Source organism: Oryza glaberrima, chromosome 4, assembly GCF_000147395.1.
Source record: "Oryza glaberrima chromosome 4, OglaRS2, whole genome shotgun sequence".
In the NCBI taxonomy this organism is placed as follows: Eukaryota; Viridiplantae; Streptophyta; class Magnoliopsida; order Poales; family Poaceae; genus Oryza; species Oryza glaberrima.
The window spans coordinates 12670116-12690954 of record NC_068329.1 but is presented as its reverse complement, the minus strand read 5'-3'; the positions used below and the strand labels follow the sequence as shown (position 1 = coordinate 12690954).

Below are 20839 nucleotides of genomic sequence, written 5' to 3'. Positions count from 1 at the left end.
AATTGTGACAAATCCGTGGTCACCATATATATATTTGTATCTATGCTGGTATTCACAACTCTTAATGTGACCTATAACACCTATTTGATTTTTGTTCCTTTTAATTGAAAGAATGAATCAAGTTGCTCATCTTTTGCCAACTAAATGACATGTTCTATCATAAGTGCATTGTTCAGATAATTAGGTCGATTAACCCCAAAATTCCAATACGCTCGCTATAAAAGTTATGTTTTTAAATTTTAATTTTGAAACAATGAATATAAATTCATCTATATTTCTCTGCATACGCGCTAGCAACTAATATTTTTTTCCATATGACATGTTTGTAAAGCCAGGACAGACTTCATAGCCAGATGAACGGATATAGGTTTTGAAGAAAAAGGTGACTCACAAAACACGCCCCTTGTAACAGAAAGGTTTTGAATAGATTGATGCTTCATGGTAGGGAAGAAGAGGAAGGAATAAAATAAAAGAAAATATACGAGGATGAATTAAGTTCAAAGATGATAGGTTACAGAGTACTTTATTGAAGAAGCATTCACCGATGTATAAAAGGAGAGATAGTACCAACAGCTCCAATACTTCTCGGACCTTACCTTCACTCTCTATCTATTTTCACCATACTACTAAAATGATGCCTAAGATATAAAAGTGAGTTGTACTCCACTTTATTGTGCATTTTGGAAGTGAGTGAGTTCCTCCTTTTATAGAACAGTTATGACAGTTATGAATATCGGTTCACCCACAATCGTCATTTTCCCTGGACCTCCACATGAAAAGTGGAGATGAGAGGGCCTAAGGTCGGTTTGACCAAATCCCTGGTTCGACCGACTTGTGGGTCTCACCACTCTCCACCATCTTTCTCCCGTGTATGATAGGTGGGCCCTTATGGCGGTTAGCATTGGATTAGATCAAATTCAGTCGATTTTGACTAAAATGTGGTTCCTCTAATCAATGTGCTCATATATGATTCGTCAGAGGTACGTTCTGTTGCGTGATGGATGTGTTTTCATCCAGAAATCACCTACATACCAATATTTACCAATACTAGTGGAAATGGTTAGTAATAAACACACTAAATTTGATATTCTATGCAACGTAAGAAACATGTTAGTACTGCTTCTCTACTATTATAAAAATTGAAAATATTTTTGCCGGTATTTTGGTACGTTATCCGTGTTTGAGTTGGTTTTTTAAGTTTGTTCGCTTTTGGAAATACAGATTCGTGTTTGAATTTGAATTTAAGCTCGTTTGTTTTTGGAATAAAAAAGGAGTCATATAATAAATCTCTTTAAAATAACTCATGCTAACTTCAAATGAAAAATACGGACTCCTAATTACACCTCATGATTTTCTTAAAAAAATATTCAAGTGAAATCGCACAGTGTATTTTACCCTATCTAAACCATGTAACAATTATTAAAAAATTAAAATAACATTTACCCGTGGTAACGCACGGGTATTTTTTTTTCTTCTAGTAAAAGAAAAGAAAAGAAAAAAATCTCCCGATTCGTCCCTGGTCCACAGCCGCGAGGCCACACGAAATTCGCGGATATCAACCCCCCGCCCCGCCACCACCGCTTCCTTTTCCAACGACTTCTTCTTCTTCCTCTACCTTCTTGGCTTTTGCCTCTGTTCCTCTTCCAAGATTTGCGAGATGGTGGCGGTGACGCCGGGCAGGCGCCGCCGGCCTGCAGGATGCGCCGCGGGGCACCACCACCAGCACCAGCAGCAGAGGCTGCTGGCCGTCGCCGCCCGCCTCGCCGCGGCGAAGCCGGCGGCCACTACGGAGGCCGCCGTGTACGGTGGCGGAGGAGGAGGATGCTGCCTCGAGTTCCTCGACTGCGTGCTCCGGGCGATGGGCGTCGCCACCCCCGCCGAGATCATGCCCCCCGCGGACTTCAGGTGGGCCACGCGCCCGATGCGGCGGCGCCGCCGCGGGGGCTCCTCCTCGCCGCGCGACCGCGAGCCGAGGGACGGCCGGATCGCCGCCAACGGCGCCTCCGCTGCTGCCTCGCTCTACACGATGCGGGGCAACAAGGGCGTCAACCAGGACGCCATGCTTGTCTGGGAGGTAATTATTTACTACCCATTAGCATTTTCTTTCATCCCCATTAATCCCCAGTAACTTCTTTTCCATGTGTTTTTTACTTTCTTTGAGATGATGTGTGATGTGAAATTTGTTCATACCCCGGCAAAAGAGAAACGTGTTAAATCGTGATTGATTGATTGATGATTGAACGTTTACATGAGAGCCCCGAGCTGTCTGATATATCTGCGATTTTTTTTTAATAAATGTTGTTCTTGGGTATGCTTGACCTGGCCTACACAGGTTGGATTTTTTTTTCCAACTTTGACATAGGACATACATGTGTCATCTTGGTGTAGAATGCATGTTTGATTCCCCTACTTCTTGATATTATAATACCACTTTGTTCTGTCTCCATATGGATTGCCATTGGATATTGCTGGTGGAGACTGTTTCAGATAGTAATATAATACAACCTAATTATTATTCTCCCTATGTAGAAAATTTGTTAGCAGGGGAGGTGCTCCACACGATTCTCATCCTTATCCTTGCTTCTTTTTATGGATGATCTTACTCTTATCTGTTTACACATTGAGTTTAGCTCTTGGGCCATCCTTTTGTTGTGTAATTAATGTTTGCTTATCGTTCTGCCGCTTGACACCCAGTATTATCCTTTTGTTGTGAGGATCCTCTACCATAATATTACTACCATTACAGTCACTAGTATGTGGGTCCTATCCTCCTATTGCACCACACGTCGGTGCCTATAATGATAGTACCATTATGGTAGAGGATGTGAACCCACCGAGCCTTATTGTCTCCACAGTTTGCTGAAGTACCACCTGGCATGCCATGTAGCATACAACTATTGTTTTTGTGAGCCAGCTAGTAGAATGATAGCTCCTTTCATGTACTTTTGCAATGGCAACATATTTGCTGCCCTACCAATTTCTTTATTGTGATAATGGTTTCTGATTTTTCCATATTTACATCTAGTAACCATGGAAAAAAATACTATAAAAGCCAAATAATAAATTGAAAGTACAATTTTTTTGTGATCTAGTTTATTGAAATTTTTGGAGATCTCCATGGGAATGCACCATCTGATGTTCCTTTCTATGAAGCCTTTGTAATATTAAAACCATGAATGATATTCCTTTCAGCTATAAATTACATAAATTTATCAATTCCTACCTGATAATAGTCTGTAATCATATGAATTATCCACTTCCAGTTTTCCTGTTCTACCATTCCATTTTTAGGCACCGGAAAGTTGATTTTGATGGTGTTTTTTGTTTGACTTCCAGAATTTCTGTTCAAAGGAAGATACAATTTTTTGTGGTGTTTTTGATGGCCATGGACCATATGGCCATTTGGTGTCCAAGAGGGTCAGAGATCTCCTCCCTATAAAGTTGAGTGCAAATTTAGGAAGAGATGGACACAAAGAAACTTCAACTAGCATTGTCACGAGCAGCATGACTGAAGGTGGTGGCACCGAACGCATGGATAGAGATACTGAAACTCCCCTGGGAACAGAGGAGAATGGAGAGTACCCCGAGATGTTTGCTGCATTGAGAACTTCATTATTAAGGGCATTTTATGTAATGGACAGGGATCTTAAGTTTCATAAAACCATTGACTCTGTGTTCAGTGGTACTACAGCAGTCACAGTGATCAAGCAGGTAAAAATGTGTCAAAACTTAGGATTTTCATGATGATAATGCCCTTTTTCTTATTGTTAAGCTTTAGTTGATATTTTGAAACCTGTTTTTTTTTCTTTACTATTTATACAGGGACATGATCTCCTGATTGGAAACTTGGGGGATTCTAGAGCTGTCTTGGGAACTAGAGATGAATATGACCAGTTTTTTGCTGTACAATTGACAGTTGACCTGAAGCCTACCATTCCAAGTATGTTTTGTATTTGTGTTCCTCATCTGTTCTTCTAAAAGTGTATGATGATTGTTTTTCCAAGTATGTTTTGTATTTGTGTTCCTCATCTGTTCTTCTAAAAGTGTATGATGATTGTTTCTTTTTTTTCCTCCAGTACAATTGAAATCGTGGGTACTGCTGATTATTTTGATACAAAGAATTCTAGAAGCACTATTGTTCTGTAACAAGTTCATGTACAGAGTTATTGTAGTGCGTCAAACACCATTATAACTATATGTTTTTCATGAAACTACTTGATATAAGATGAACATGTGGAAATGATATTCTGAACAAGTTAGAATGTCGGGCTAGTTTTTTTGTTAAGCTGGTTAGAGTTTGAGGTGGCTGAGGTTTGCAGTCATCCTATCTGTGCTAGAGTAAAAACTTCCTTGTTAGAAGGTTTAGGATACTGCAAAATTACATAGGAAAAATCTCTAGCTTACTCCCTCAGATGTAAGGAAAAGTTTAATATTTCAGTGCTTCTAAAACTAGATGCATTTGTAAATTGCTGAACTGAAAACCAAAAATTGGTGAGCCAGCTGAAATGATTTCACAATGTGTCAATATAAAATGCATCTTTCATTAGTTTATTTAGTTTCACAGTGCAATAAGTTTATTTATCTGGGATGTGATAGTTCATAGTTGTCTGTCCCACGCCTTTGATTTACTGATACCTGTTGTCTGTTCAAAACTGTGATTTATTTTTTCTTTGGAGGTATGGCAATTGGCAAGATGAAAGAAACCTTTTGATATTGCAGTAAAAAGTACTTTTATATGGTACATGCTTCATTTATATACCTGCTATTTTGTGTGTGGAAACTCAACATGATTTGCACTGCCATTTTCCTCTTTCAGAATGTCAGGGCTTTAACAATTTGATGCATCCGAAGAATTTGGTTCTTAAATACTGTTTTAACACTTTTGGGAACTAAATATTCAAAATTCAAATTGGAAATAATAAAGATCTTACAAGTAAACCTCTTTTAACATTGAAACCACAAGGTGACAAATTTGATCTGCCATGTCACGTCTGGTCTACAAGGACTGGCTTGATTAGAGAATGACAGATTTTTGCATCATGCAGCAAGTTTGGCATTCTATTTACATAGTGTATCCCAGTATGATATAAAAGTTCAGTTCAACATCACTCCCTGAAGAACTTTGTGAACTAATTAGTACAGTGCACATGTGTTGAGCAAAAATAATAATGCAATGTCACAAAAGGAGAGACTATGTATGTTGATTTAAATGAGGATAGCTGAGTAGAACCTTGAACCCAGGCAAATCAGATTGACCTGACCGGATTTCACATGGCATAGGAAGTTGAACATTTACCTGGCCAAACTTCGCACTAAATATAAAAAGGACATGCAGAAAGGTTCAAACCAACACCTACAGGTTAACATAGACACGAATGTACCAAATGAGATAACAGCTCTATTGTTTTAAACTATTAACATCCTGCATAGGATTTAGTTATGTTTTTTTTTACCGTTCAAACCCAACATGCTGGTATTTTCCTGTTCAATATAATGTGGTCTGACTGGTGACCCAAGGTCAAGTAGGTCTGACTGGGTGCTTTGGATCTGATAACATTGCCATGCCTGCCGGCGTTCAGTAACTATCATTGAAAAGCGTTTTTAAATGAAATTATCGGGACTTCGAAAAAATAATTGTAGTTTTCTACAAATAATTGTTGATATAATGAAAATCATTAGTCTTTTTTCCTGAAATGATCAATTCCAATATTTTTCCTGCATAGCTGAGATTGTTGGCACACTTCAGTATCTGTTGTAAAGGCTTGTTTCTGTGAATTATTTTAAAATAATAATAATAATGATAGTTTATGTTTGATAAGTAATATCAAGATTTTGTGTCTACATTACTAAATGGCATGCATGACTACAAATGTACACATCGGATAGTTGTTTCCTGCTTTTACTCCCCTAAATGAAGCAAAACATGTTTTCAGGTGAAGCTGCACGAATTAGGGAACGAAGTGGCAGAATATTCTCTCTGCCAGATGAGCCAGATGTTGCTCGTGTTTGGCTTCCGAAGTACAACATGCCAGGGTTGGCCATGGCAAGAGCATTTGGAGACTTTTGTCTAAAGGATTATGGTCTAACTTCTATGCCTGATGTTTCCTACCACCGCATCACTGAAAAGGATGAATTTGTTGTGTTGGCAACTGATGGGGTGAGCCATTGAGCACAAATTTTACTTGAACATATATCTTGCTTGTTCACAGAAGTAAATTTTACTTTTGGTTGGAAGATTATTTTTGATATATGATTGTTTTGTTTCTTTTATTAACTGTAGGTGTGGGATGTACTTTCCAACGCAGAAGTTGTTAGCATTGTCAGCCAAGCCAAGTCAGAAGCCTCAGCGGCACGATTTGTTGTTGAATCAGCTCAACGTGCATGGAGAACACGGTTCCCCACATCAAAAATTGATGACTGTGCTGTTGTCTGCCTGTTCTTGAATACAGATGCTAGAAATAAACCCCCCGGTTCAGGAATCAAAGATTTGGCCAATGCCATAGAACTGGGTGGTGGTAATCTTTCTTGACCATCAAATCAAGCACTAGGGCTCTTACCGATCTCGTTACTGCATTGGTAACAGGTGATGGGTGGCCTGTCCTTGATGGTGTCTCGAAAAATCTGCGATAGCCTACTTAAGTTGCAAGGGAAAGCATAAAATCCGTACTTGTCTATGGATTAGGATAACCATTTTGCCCAAGATTTGTGCAGCTTATTATACTTGCAATGATTCTTCTGCATGGGAAGACGGAGCCAGTTTGCTTGTTGGGGAGTGGTTGCTTGGTTTATTCTGCACTGCAATTAGTGGTTCTAGGACCTTTGTTTCAGTTATTCTGTAAAGTATCAAATCAGTTTAGTGCAAGTCTAAAGAAATTCAGTCTAGTGCTGTGGTATTATTACATTTTGTTCATAATAATAGCCAAGATTTATATGTCAAGTATCATTTTTGTTCTATTATTTCTGTTTCAGATTAAGTTTCTATGGAACTGTAGGCTTTGTTAAACTTTTTGTCCAAGTCTTTTTATCATATTATTGTGGTTTTTGACAAAAGAGCCAGAAGAATGTTTAAGAAACCGTCCAACTTACGGTACCTTATCAATGGAAAACGACAGTGTGCCATTTGGTCTTGCATGTGATTTCTGAACATATATATCTTGTTGCATTCATCATGAATCTCAGGATGGTGATGGCTATGGCTGTAGCAATGTGTATGTTCTGAAAGGAGAACAGGATTATATGATTATGTGCCCCAAAAGAAATTGGAACAGAGGAAAATAGAAAATGTAACAAAGGGATGAGACTTCTCTAACTTTGTGTAGTTTGGAGTTGTGCCACTAATATGTGGGCCATACCAAAGTAGGGTCTACATGTCAGTGGTATAACTGTAGACTATACAAAGTCAGGGGATCTGTTTCCTAAACAAAGAGAGGGGAAAGCACAAAAACTGTGTATTTTAATTTCATACCTTAGTCTCTATTTCCATGATGAGAACCCTTCGATGATCTCTTCTTGGATCCGGTGATAACATCCTCCTAAGTAGCATCGTCTTGCTGGAGACTCTACTAATTGGATGCTATTTGTTAAATAAAAAATAAAATAATCTTAGACATACTAACACTGCATTTTCTTATTTTTATAGAAGAAAATATTGTTGTTTTTATGTATTTGTCATAGCTTATTTTTATAAAAACATATGGAAGAGTTATTTTTTAAGGCAAATCTACTTAATATGATTTTTCACATTTTAAATCCTGGTATTTTTACATCTACAGAAGTTTTAAAACTACGAGGATCGACTGTAAATATTTTACGATGTCAACAACGGAGTTACTATTAAATATTAAAATTAAATGGTGCACCTAAGTACACTTAATTTATTTCTCACGTGCTACATGAAAATAATTTTTTTAGTGGGATGGGATCCGATCAGATCAATCATTGACCCACACCTAACCCGGCAACCCCTCCCTGGTTTTTTGGCACCCAAAATCCATCCATCCAAAGGCCAAGCCTTAACTACAGTACCCCTCCTTGCCCCCACCGATTATAAATGTAAAGCACGGTTAAACTTAACATGATCTCCAAAAGTGTTTTCTTATTATTAATTTCTCGTATAGCAACAAAATCATTTTTTTAAGATAATGATAGCAACAAAATCATAGCCATAGAAAAATACATTTCTCCCCGAAAAAAAAAACATTCCAGTGTTAATCAATAATAACATTATTTTCATCAAAATAAAATTAAGTAAATTGCTGGCTAGGCCAGGTTTTTTTTAATCGAAGTCTTTGTCTGAAAAACCATCTATCCAATGTTTATTTTTCTCTAAGGTGGTGTTTGAATCTCCTGAAGATGAAGATAAAGATAAAAATTAAGTGTTTCACGTAAAACGATGTGATAATAACGTGTGGTTAATTGAGTTGAGTTTTAATTATTACAAACTTGAAAATGAATTAATATGATATTTTAGAGCAACTTTCATATAGAAAGTTTTCGCACGGCACAGTTTAGCAGTTTGAAAAACGTGCCACGAGTATCCAAAATTTCATCTAAGCCCGAGTTTAGTTCTAAATTTTTTCTTCAAACTTCCAACTTTTCCATCACATCAAAACTTTCCTACACACACAAACTTCCAACTTTTCCGTCACATCGTTCCAATTTCAACCAAACTTTCAATTTTAACGTGAGCTAAGCACACCCTAACTCTTGTTGGAGTATCCAAGACAGCCTAACTCTGATTCCCCATCGCCACCACACCATCAACATCGGCTTTGGCCCTTCCCTTTACCTAGAGCTTAAGCTCTACCATTGCTCCACAAGGACACTTTCAGCTACTACTTCTCCTTAGCTCGGTCGGGGCTACCTTGCTCCTTCTCTCTTAATGCCTTTGCTCGATCTACTGGCATTAAACGGGACATGAACAACACATTACCTGTGCCGGAAAAGATGAGCTCAGCCCCCATCTCTCCCAAGCTTCTTCCTTCTAATCCTTGCTGACATGCGGACCACCGGTCCAAAATACAAACGGTAGGTAAATATTCCTAACTTTAATTAAAAACATGAAACAGAGAGTGATCATACTCCACTATAAAAACTTCGATAAAAATAATTAGCTCAACTTACAATTTACTCGTCGAAATTAAATCCTCTCTACCACAGCTCTAGACAACCAGCCAGCCACACAGACTTTGCATTGGGCGTGGACCTCCATGGCTCCATATCATCTACTCAAAATCAGAGCCAGTTTAATAGTATAGCCAACTACTAGCTCCAAATCATGTACAATCAATTTAATAGCCCCATACTGCGACGCAACATATGTTTATATCTGGCTTATAATTTGCTATTATAGCTGCTCTCAGGGGACAGTACTGCATATAGGGGTTAAAACGGGGTGGCGCCCGCCAGTCCGGCCTAGGGGTGAAAACGGTATGGAAATTTTCCGACCGTACCGATACCGTTTTCGCAAAACTAATATAATAATAATATTTTTACCGATGTTATCGTTTTCAAAATTTTGTTTTTTTTATTTATGTCAGCATGGTATCGAAGTTGGCACTAAATAGATGAATTCATCGTAAATATGGAAATTCCCCGACCGTTTCTACTCGTTTTCAAAAAAAAATAATAAAATAATGTACCGATTTCGACCCGTTTTCATCCCTAGTCCGGCCACATTATTTGGAGACAAATTCAGTGCCGATGTCAGCAGGATACTCCAGTGGGCCCCACCCCTTCACCTGACACGTGCGGCTCCACTGTTCGCTGGCGCCAATGTTTTATACTCCAGTTTTAACACCCCCCACCAACCTCCAACAAAGAGAAAACAAGGACCCATCGTCGCCTCGCCTAATCATCATCCTTTCCGATGCCTCGCACCGCCGCCGCCGCCGCGCCGCCGCCGCTGCTGCTGCTCTCCGCCGCAGCCGCCATCGCCATCGCCGTCGCCGTCGCGGCCCCCGACGGCCACCTAGTTGCCAGCCTCCCGGGCTTCCATGGCGCCTTCCCCTCCAAGCACTACTCCGGGTGCGTCTCGTGTCGTGTCGCGCGCCGCCGCTCTTCTCTTCTCTTCTCATCTCATCTGACCGACGCGCCGTGGTGGTGTTCGTCGCAGGTACGTGACGGTGGACGAGGGGAGCGGGAGGCGGCTGTTCTACTACCTGGTGACGTCGGAGCGCGACGCGGCGGCCGACCCCGTCGTGCTCTGGCTCAACGGCGGCCCGGGATGCTCCAGCCTCGACGGCTTCGTCTACGAGAACGGTGCGCGGCTCGATCTCCTCCCCCTCCCCCTCCCCCGCCCCCACAATCTCCTTCTTCACCACCATTGATTTAATCGATTCAAGTGCTCCATTCCATTCCATCCAATCCATTGGATTAATTTGCATATTCAGCGCAGGCCCCTTCAATTTCGAGCGTGGCAGCGATCCGGGTGGTCTCCCAAATCTGGAGCTCAACCCCTACAGCTGGTCCAAGGTGATAGCTCTGCACTGCTCTGCTCCTTAATCTCTGTTTCTGAAACCTCTTCTCCGTAATCCCCGGGGGATTAGGTGTGCACCTTTGTGGTCTTTGTGCTAATTTTTTAAGTACCTTTTACTCTTTACAAAGAAAAAACAACTAGTAGTAACTGATCTAATTTCTTCAGATGCTTTGTTCCGTTATTTGTGTCACAATTAGTTGTCACGTGGCAGGGGTGTTTATTTTTGCATATTTCATAGGATGTCTCATGTGTCTGGTTGTTGTCACTGAGCTTTGGTGTGCTAAGCTTAAGAAAAGAAGAAATTAGGTAGCTGAGAGCATCACCGACAGAATGTGTATAGTCCTGAGAAAACTCCTCTCTCCAAAAGAAAGCCTAAATTTAATTGAGTGAAGTATTCCAAAAACTAAAAAACTAAGAGTGGGCTCTTATGTTAAACTACCAACCGAAGTATTTATTTTTGCACAGGCCCCGCACACCAAAAAAAAAAGATCGCTCCTACACGTGCGCGATCTCCCTCCTCGCGCACAAAGAGAAAACCTCGCGGGAAAGAGAGATTAGGGTTGGAGGTGCGGCGTCGCTCTCCCTCAAATGAAGAGAGCGAAGGATGCGGGGATGGGGTTTCCAACAAATTAGGATCAGGATAGGTTATCTGTTAGAGGCATTTTTTTTACCAAAACCCAAAAAATTAGGATTAGGGATAGAATAAGGGCATTGTTGATGATGCTATTGGAGGTTGATTTTCAACGCATTAAGTATTACTCCCTCCATCCAAAAAAAACTCAACCTAGTAATAGGATGGGACACATCCTAGTACGTCCAGATTCGTTATACTAGGATGTGTCCCATCCTAGTATGAGGTTGGGTTTTTGGACGGAGGGAGTAACTATTATAAACTTAAAAAATGATTTATTCGATATTTTTAACTAACTTCTATATATAATCTTTTTTTTGCAAAAAGTGCACCATTTAACGGTTTGAAAACCGTTTTAACAGAAAATGAGATGGAGTTGAAGAAAAGAGCAGTACCTAAGTCACTCTTAACGTTCTATCAACTCTTTTTTGGCTCAAAAAATATCTATACAACATCAAGTGAGTGATTAAATATGGCACTAAATAGGTTTCCAACGTGGTGTACCTCGACTCCCCTGCTGGTGTTGGGATGTCGTACTCGTTGAATAAATCAGATTACACGACAGGTGACCTAAAAACAGCGGCTGATGCACACACCTTCCTTCTGAAGGTACCTACTCCCTACTGTGGTTGCAATAATATCAATATCACTTCGGAAAATTTTTATGTTGATTCTATGCATTGTTGCAGTGGTTTGAGTTATACCCTGAGTTCCAGTCAAATCCGTTCTACATGTCGGGAGAGTCATTTGCAGGGATCTACATTCCAACACTAGCTGATGAAGTTGTAAAAGGTTGAGTTTGTCAGTAAAAAGTATATATAGAAACTATTATTATCAAAAGTTTCCTACTTATGTTGTTTATGTCCTGACAGGGATAGAAAAGGATCTGAAGCCAAGAATCAATTTTAAGGTCCTCCCATTTTCATTTGTTGGGAGATGACGTCATACAACAACTCTACATGCATGCGAAAATTGTCTTTGGGCTCACAATTTAAAGGTTATTTTTCAGGGATATCTAATTGGCAATGGAGCAACTGATCAGGACTATGATTTCAATTCGTTTGTGCCGTTTGCACATGGGATGGGTCTCATCTCAACCGAATTGTTTGAGGTCAAGAAATCAATGCCTCCGCTCTTGTGCTCTTTCACCTCAAAACAGTAAAAGAATCTGTCTAAATACTTCTGTCTAAAAGAATATGTTAAACGAGGGTTGTGCTCACTGGTAATGTCAGAGGAGATAGACAACACAGAAAAAAATCTGATGAAAGTTAACAAAGCTAAAAAATGATTTGAGTTGCTTTCTTGCAGGATGCAAGTACTGCATGCCATGGTACATTTTGGGGCAAAGTTAATAATCTGTGCCAAGAAAAGATAGACAGAGTGCATTGGGTAACTTCCCTGTGCCAGCACATGTAAACAAAACAATGTAGCACAATCCTACAAATTTGGTAAACGCTCCATTACTGGCAACTGCAGGAACTCAAGGACCTGAACAAGTACAACATCCTTGCTCCCTGCTACCATCACCCTGAAATTCAAGAATTAGAGTTCAAGAACAGCAGCTTGCCATCAAGTTTTAGAAAGCTAGGTGAGACAGAGAAGCGATTTCCAGTGAGAAAGCGAATGGCTGGCCGCTCTTGGCCTCTCCGTGCTCCTGTGACTCGTGGACGCATGACGATGTGGCCTGAACTTGGTGGTAGATCACTCCCCTGCACGGTGTGTAAATTGGAGTGGTAGTTTAATATGTCTCAAATTTCATCATTTTGATTTTGTAGATCAAACATTTAGCTGTGTTTCGTTCCAAATTATTAGAATTCGGGTGCCTAATTTCGTCAACAGATAAAACATTTTGTTTCATGTGTTTAACAAATCAACATTTCCATGTACTTGTAGAGCGACGAACTTGCTAATGCATGGCTGGATGATGAAGATGTAAGAGCTGCCATTCACGCGGAACCGGTATGATAGACGAGGAACCAAAGGTTTCATTTTGAATTTATCTTAAAATTTACACCTCACTTTCTTCTCTTTGTGGGGAACTACCTTGTTAAAATGGCACATCAGAAAAGCTTAATTGGGTCATGGGAACTGTATACTGCAAGAATAGAGTACTACCATGATACTGGAGACAGCATGGTGAAGTACCACAAGAAGTTCACAGCCATGGGATATCGCGCACTTATTTACAGGTATGCAACAGACCATTAAGATTGTAATTTGAAAATTGAGTGATTTAAAGTGCTAAATTCCTATAAAAAAAGCTACACATTAAATTAAATTAAATTCCTATTAATAACCTTGGTGCAGAATGCCAGAATTTTTAGCTACAAATAACAAATAGTACTACAATTATTGCTCATTTGGATTGAAAATAATTGGAGTACCCAAGTTGGGTTGTTTGGAATCCAACTTATATGGGTTAGGGATTATCAACGGTTTCTGAACCTTGCTTCAGCCTAAGAGGCCCAGGGTTTCCCAAACCGCTCGGGCCGGGGTTACCGCGCCCCGATGATAAGCAAGGTTACCGCGCGGTAACCGTGAAAAACCGTATAAAACCGTGCAAAATTTATCAAAAATTCAAATTATTTTTTAAATTTATTTGAATTTAAGGAGGTTACCGCGGTATTTATATACCGTACCCCCGCGGTAAGCCCGATAACCGCGGTAACCGCGCGGTTACCGTCGGTTTGGGAAACCCTGAAGAGGCCTGAAATTCAAATTTGTGCTTGTCTTTGAAAAAAATAAAATGATAACCAACTACTGATCATTCTGTTTTTTGTAGTGGAGATCATGATCTCTGTATTCCCTATGTCGGAACGGAAGCATGGGTTAGATCCATGGGATACCGAGTAATTGATCATTGGCGACCATGGTACTTTGGAGGGCAAGTCGCTGGGTATGTTCTCATCCTTTCTTCATAGGAATCATCAGTTCTTCATATACCTTTTCAGGAGTTATGTCACATCTAGATATTAGCTCAGTTCAGCTTAACTCATACTTTTCTACCTAGAATTTTAGAAGTATATGTGCAGATTGTAGATAAGACTTCTGTTTACATTTTTTTACTTGAGGAAGCAAGAAATTAAGAGAGAATGTTTTGACAAGTTTTCCTCACTAGAGCGATTTTGCCATTGCAGTTATACACAAGGTTATGAACACAATCTCACTTTCCTCACCATAAAGGTAAGTGACCAGATTTCTTTTCCAGTAGATAAGCTGCATGTTCTGTACCAAAAGGATGTTGCTCACTCAACATGTGTTTTTTTTTTCTTTAGCAAACACTGGACGGTTTTCAGTCATGCATTAGCAAGTTCAGGCTAAACCCCAACTGTCTAAACAAACAATCCATTGGAATGAACACATCTATTTTCGCTTGTGGTTAGCTTTTGAAGCTGTACTATTTGATGATGTTAACAACATGTGCCGACGTTTCAGGGAGCTGGACACACTGTCCCGGAGTACAAGCCCAAGGAGACGCTTGCGTTCTATAGCCACTGGTTGTCCGGGGAGAAGATTTGACATCAAGATCAACTCGTCGTAACAGTTTTGAGCCTCCGAATGAAAAAAAAAGAAGTTGTAATCTCAACAGGCAGACAAGTGCATTTGTCTGTAATCTGCATCTAGGGATGTGAGCAGTCCCAGTACTACCCCCATAAAAACCTTCCTGATAATTTATTTGCTACATGTGATAGCATAAAATTCAATTGCCCGATCCATTTACATTCCTGCATGCACCGTTGTCGCATTGAAGATGGTAATATTGTCCCACAGAAACTACACCGTATTTTAGGAAACACATTACATTTCAGAGCACTGATAGAACCTAACATAGCACCTGTTTGTCGAGAGAACGGAACGGAGCTATAAGACGCAACTGACAGAAATACACAACTGAGGCTGCAGCATTGCCATCTGCACAAGATACGTCCGCCAACATAAATATTATACATTCTGGAGTCAACATTCTACCCAGGAAACAAAACATTACATCAATGAGGATACAACTAATGAATCAACTTGGGTTTCCCCTAGATGGCAAGAGTCTTTACAGTTCATTTCATCAACTATGGAGTTCACCAAAGTCCGACCGCCCTTTCAGCTAACTGCAGTACGCTACTACGGAAACAAAGTGTCGTAATGATCTAGAGAAACAGCTAGGAGCGCTTCTGCTTACAGCCAAGCACACCATGCCCCTCAAAAAGGGCGCGCATTCGGGAAGCAGCCAGGCCTGGCGAAGCGCCGTTAGATTTACCTGAACTTCGGCTTCTTTGAGGGTCCTCCCTTGAAGCTGCTGCGCTCCGGTGGTGGACGGGACTTGCTGAAGGTCTTCACCTTGCGCCGCCTCCTCTCTTCTTCGCTGTCCGACTCCGCACCATTCTCCCTGTCTGCATTGCTTGCCTCCCGTTCCAGCTCCTCCCAGGTCTTACCCTTCTCTTCCTCAGAGTCTTCTTCAGAATCGTCCTCATCATCCTCATCTGATTCCACCAAGGACTCGCTGTCAGAATCTTCATCTTCTGATTCAGACTCAGGCTCAGCATCAGAAGGCTCGTAGCCCTGATCAGATTCCTCTGTTTCCTCTGTTTCTGAATCACTTGCTTCCATATTCAAGAATTCCCAGCCACCGTCATCAATGAATTTCTGAGGATCATCAATGATAGTTTTCAGAATAGGACGCCAGTTAAGGTTCAGCCTGCTCTCATAGTACTTGAGGTCAGTCGTGTCAAGCCACTCCTTTATTGCATCAAGTGATGTTGATGGTATGGAATCAATGCGAAGAACATCCTTCTTGAAATCCTTGAACACGATAGCCATGTCAAAGTTCTTTGTCCCAAAGCCCACCCTCTCCAAATTAACAATCTCTATCTCACTCAGGGTCACCACCAGGAAGGGTGTCTCTATTAGTTCAACCAAACAAGTCGAAGTTGGAATGATGAAAGCTGAAGCTTTATATGGAACACCATGGAATCCAAGCTCTCTAAGAGGGACATCAAACTCAAGATCCAGCCCCTTGAATTGTGGCTGCGACCAGTGATCATTAACCTTGTTCACAAAGTTCTGGAAATCCATGTTTATTCTATTCTTTCGGTCCCTCTCACGCTGCTCTTCTTCAATTTCATCAGGATCAAGAGCTGATCTCCTATTCCCTCCAAGAGTCTGAACAACATCCATCACCTCAACATAAAATTGAACATCCTTTGTCTTCTTGTTTCCAACCATAATATGATTGTGCAAATGGAAATGAAGGAGTGTAATCATTTCTTTTTCTGCTGGCTGGAAGAAGGCATGCTTTACATTCCCATACATGATATCCACACGCTCATCAGCCCTTGAAGTAGAATATCTAAAACCATTGACATGGGACTCAAGAGTTCCTGTAAGCTTCCGCCCACGTCCACCAAATGCAGGCCTTATCCACACATCAGAAAGTCTCACTGGCTTGTTTCTGTTGCTTGCCAACTGAAGTTTCTCCTGAGTAACAAGGGTGGCTCTTTCAGCTCTCTCTGACTCCCTTGAAGCAACTTGCCGCCTCAACGTTTTGATTTGCTGAACAACTTCACTGCTATGTCGTGGATCTTTCGAGCGGAACGTGATCTCCTTCAAGTAGATAGCCCCTTGCGACTTCAGATTGCTATCGTTTGAGAATGGCATGCCAGGCACATTGAAGAAGATGCGGATAGTGCAAGTGCGGTTGTCTTGGTGACTTGTGACACTCTTAACAGTAGAAACATGGAAAGGAACCATGCTGCCATAAATAGGTAAGAGGACAGCTTCATTCTTCTGATCTACTTGTATGACCAACTCTCTTGCATATGGAACATCATTAACATTCTTATATGCAACAAGCTCATTTGATGACCTTGAGGGACCACGCCCATCACCAGAACCAGAGCCAACCCCAGCAAGCCTTCTAGCAGTCTCTTCATTCTTTTGACGAGCAAGTTCAGCCTGGTGTTGTCTCCGGAGCTCTTCCTTGGACATCTCCTGGTTGTCTGACCTAAGTGTGGCCTTTGTTGGTGGCAATGCCTCCTTTGCATTAACCTCCACCTTTTTGACAGGAAGAACTTCATCCTCGTCATTAAACGAATAAGCAACATCCTTAAGAAGCTTGGAGCACGATGCTGTTAAGTTCTCCAATGGCACTAAACATGTATCAGCCAACAAAAGAGAGTATTGTTTTGTCTTCTCACTCTTTGTTTCTGCTTGAAGATTATGCAAACCAAGGGAGACATTGAAAACCATTCCTGCTTTTATGATACGGTCATTCTTGGGATTCAAGTTTAAGCCAGACTCTCGGAATTCAAGACCAATTCCTGTACCAGCAGACTTCGTTAGATTAGGAAGTAGTTCAGGGGCATTCTTCTCAATAACGTCAACTGCAGCCTGATAAACCGCACTCATCCGATTCCCTGGCTTCAATGCTTCTAGAGCAGCTTCATGAGCTTTCATAAGAGTTTCATACGCCTTGCTCTGTGTAGGAGTAGCATCTATCAGAAATGTTCTGGCCATATTGGAGCAATAATTTCCATATCTGGCCCCAATTGCACATATGATAACACTTGCAGAGTCATAGTAAAGATAATCATCATTGCTTGAGGCACCTGGCTTGAGGTCAAACTTCCCTCCACTTTGAAATACAGGAGGATAGCATATGTCAACATTTTCAGCCTTCAACTTCACTTTGACCTTAAGAGGATCAAGAATAGCCTTTTCTGTCTCATCCATCAATGAAGAGTGTGTCACTTTCCTCTCTTCATCAATCACCTTCTCTAGCTTCGGAACCACAAAATTTTTCATTACAGATGAGGTTAGGTAGGAGGCCTTCTTCACACATGTGATCTCTGAGGTATCCTTCATAGCAAAAAGCTCAGAGAAGCCATTCGTTATATCTGTAAGTTGCACAGATGAGCTAGACAATTTGTCTGCCCAAGCTTCAAGGAGCTTACCCTCAGGTGCCTCTTTTGCAATGTGACCAACAATTGGGTCATCTGATTTTGACTGAGCACAGACAGCACGCACTATGTCCTCCATTAAGCCAACACCACTGTCATTCTTAGCTTTCACATGCAAGACAATATCAGCACCAACAGCATCATTTGCAGCCTTCTTGAGGGTGCCAATGAGATTTGCTTTCTTTTGACTGCATAAGAAATGTATTTGCTTGTGCATGAAGACAATTATGGTTTCTGGAAATTCATATCCAAGTAGCCAGACGTCCAGAGCTGACGACTTCAAATAACGAAGATCTTCAGACGGGGGTGGAGTAGCAATTGCAATAGCGTTAGAAGAACCCCATAGATCAGAATTATGCTCTTTCCAATGGTCATAGAACACCTTCAGCCGCTTACTGAAGTTATCTAGGTTGATTGTATAAGCTCCAGATCCCCCACCACCTGGCTTTGCATTACCATTATCCGCCATATTTTATCAAGAAGCTCACATTAACCCAGTGAACTGCATGAAACAAATCAATCCATAATTAGTTAGTGAATTATTTCACAAGTTTATTTTAATGTACAGGAACTATTTAAGCAAGGGCAAAGGTTCTAAAATATAGTTTGAACACAGAATGCTATTATTCCTCTTAAATGTTTGCTCTTAAGAGCACGAGAACATAACTTTAAGCTGCTTCACTTATTCTAGATTTGTTAATGGCATAACAAGGCAACAGACAACCATGATCCTAACAAAAATGCATGCAACAGTGCAACATTGTCACTGCAATAAACTATTTACATTGTTGTACCACAGCACCAAACAGATATTTATGTACTTCATTCCTGCAAACCCAAAAAGCTGTCTACCACATAGATGTAATACCACAATACTAATTCCATCACATCTTCACAACAATACCAACAGTTAAGTACATTTAGGAAACCGCAAACAAACAATCATCTTATTCAGTAAAATAGGAAAAAAAAAGGTCATGTATAGTTCCATGTTAAGGTCAAGAAAATAGTACATACTAGTTGAGGACCTTTGGATATTCCAAACTTTAACATAGACAAGTTTACTCCCTCCGTCCCAAAAAAACTAAACCTAGGAAGGGATGTGACATTTTCTAGTACAACGAATCTGGACAAAGGGCTGTCCAGATTTATTGTGCTAGGAGATGTCACATCCTTGCCTAGGTTAAGTTTTTTTGGGACGGAGGGAGTACGTAATGAAGCCAGCCTATATATAGTTATAAAGCAAAACAATAAAAAATGCAATGACCGTACAAGATATATATCAATATAATTCGAATTTCAAAACAAGGATTTGGTCAGCCTAATTCCAGCCTGAACAAATTTATAATATAGAACTGATAACCATAAACACAAACAGTTACCCAAAAAGAGAGAAAAACAACGATAACATTTTTCTTATGACAATAATCATGTTGAGAGTTCAGACATGCCTACTTTCTCTCACTATATGTACATACAAACACATTTGCAAGCTGCAACTCAATAATGAAAAATTAATAAATATGATTTGCTTTTGCAAACAATGCACCAACACAATACTGAAAACGAATGGATTGCTACAGCAATCAATACAGCAGATATAGCGTAGTATACATTCATTCATGGAGTCACATCAGCTTTCTTTGGCAGTTATTTATTACTACATGAACAATTTTGTGGAAACGGTACGTACGCAATTAATACGTATAAAATTACCATATTCTGCACCCAACAAGGTTTATGCTAATGCCCCTACTTTCAACTTTTGCATCTAATCGTCTTGTTGTCCTAAGATACCTTCAAATAAACCAGATAGGACACAAGTTTTTTGGGAGAACCAACTTCCAAAATAAAAAGTAACTGCTAAAAAGCATTACACAAATGACAAATTCGAACCGAATGCTACACGTGGCACTGCGATGGAGCAGCCTTATACTCCCTCAGATTATTTCCAAACATTACTCCACAAAACCAGTGAACCTAATAGAACTCAGCTCCCAAGTCAATTCTTTCATCCTCCCACAGCAGACACGGAAGTCTAATGTTTACAAATGAGAAATACAGCTGCAAGCAGCCAAACCCTAAGTCCCTAAGGCTTCAATGATCCTATAGGCCCCTCGCTACGAAAAGACAGCAATTTTCAGAGTACATCTCTTGTTCGGTAAAAAAAAAATCCATTCCCGTAAACCCTAAAATGGCCACAAAAAAAAAAATCCGTCTAGGGTTGCTCGCACCTACGGCCCACCACGCCATCCCCATCCCCATCCACATCCCGCCGCTGCACCGCGAGCGGCAACCCACGGAGCCCACGGAAACCCCCAACCGAGATCTCCCACGCGCCTCCACTGGATCGACGGGATGAACAAGTACAACCCCTCCTACTAGGAACAACCAAATCCCTCGACCGCACGACGAGCCCCCCGCAACCACCCCGATTCCTGCCTCACCCGCGGCTAGGAGCGCGGCGGAATCGATCGGACCAAAAAACAAAAAACCTAGGGCTTACCCGGCGAGAGGATTGCGCAAGCCCAGCGGGGGGCGACGGACGGATCTCTCCCGCGCCCAGAACGACGGCGTCCGGACGCGCGCGTGGGGCGAGGAGGTCGAGCTCCCCCCCACCACCGGTGGCGGCGAGCCCCGGCGAGTCGGCGGCGGCGGCGGCGGCGGCGGCGGCGAGGTGGAGGGGGTGCGCGGGGTGAGGAGGAGGGCGAGGGTTCGGGGGTGGGGGGTGGGTGGGGCTCAGGCTTAATAGGATGCGGGGCGCCCGACCGAGCGGAGGAA

At 41.2% G+C, this 20839-nt stretch overlaps 3 protein-coding genes across 3 annotated transcripts; 2 read left to right on the top strand and 1 right to left on the bottom strand.

Moving 5' to 3' along the window:
- Positions 1–1604: 1604 nt before the first annotated feature.
- LOC127771973 (probable protein phosphatase 2C 38) lies at positions 1605–6937 on the top strand. Its single transcript, XM_052297935.1, is given in 6 exon segments — positions 1605–2074; positions 3337–3711; positions 3823–3940; positions 5934–6157; positions 6281–6518; positions 6521–6937. Coding segments are annotated over 6 exon segments (1482 nt in total). The 5' UTR covers positions 1605–1657; the 3' UTR covers positions 6631–6937.
- A 2872-nt stretch (positions 6938–9809) lies between these two features.
- Positions 9810–14812, top strand: LOC127772338 (serine carboxypeptidase 1-like). The gene is made up of 14 exons (XM_052298368.1): positions 9810–10026; positions 10115–10260; positions 10397–10473; positions 11595–11717; positions 11798–11900; positions 11981–12018; positions 12118–12219; positions 12417–12497; positions 12585–12824; positions 13002–13067; positions 13173–13297; positions 13891–14004; positions 14246–14291; positions 14544–14812. The coding sequence occupies exons 1-14, from the start codon at positions 9869–9871 to the stop codon at positions 14625–14627; spliced, it is 1503 nt and encodes a 500-aa protein (XP_052154328.1). The 5' UTR covers positions 9810–9868; the 3' UTR covers positions 14628–14812.
- A 222-nt stretch (positions 14813–15034) lies between these two features.
- Positions 15035–20750, bottom strand: LOC127772337 (FACT complex subunit SPT16). Its single transcript, XM_052298367.1, has 2 exons — positions 20565–20750; positions 15035–18560 (listed from the first exon to the last, which is right to left on the bottom strand). Exon 2 carries the CDS (start codon positions 18525–18527, stop codon positions 15357–15359), a length of 3171 nt encoding a protein of 1056 aa, XP_052154327.1. The 5' UTR covers positions 18528–18560; positions 20565–20750; the 3' UTR covers positions 15035–15356.
- Positions 20751–20839: the final 89 nt, after the last annotated feature.

Excerpts from the sequence above, each read along its gene's own strand:
- LOC127772338 (XM_052298368.1), top strand. The coding sequence starts at position 9,869 with ATGCCTCGCACCGCCGCCGCCGCCGCGCCGCCGCCGCTGCTGCTGCTC. Across the intron at positions 13,298-13,890 it reads TATCGCGCACTTATTTACAG|TGGAGATCATGATCTCTGTA; the intron begins GTATGCAACAGA and ends TGTTTTTTGTAG. Across the intron at positions 14,005-14,245 it reads TTTGGAGGGCAAGTCGCTGG|TTATACACAAGGTTATGAAC; the intron begins GTATGTTCTCAT and ends TTGCCATTGCAG.
- LOC127772337 (XM_052298367.1), bottom strand. The coding sequence starts at position 18,527 with ATGGCGGATAATGGTAATGCAAAGCCAGGTGGTGGGGGATCTGGAGCT.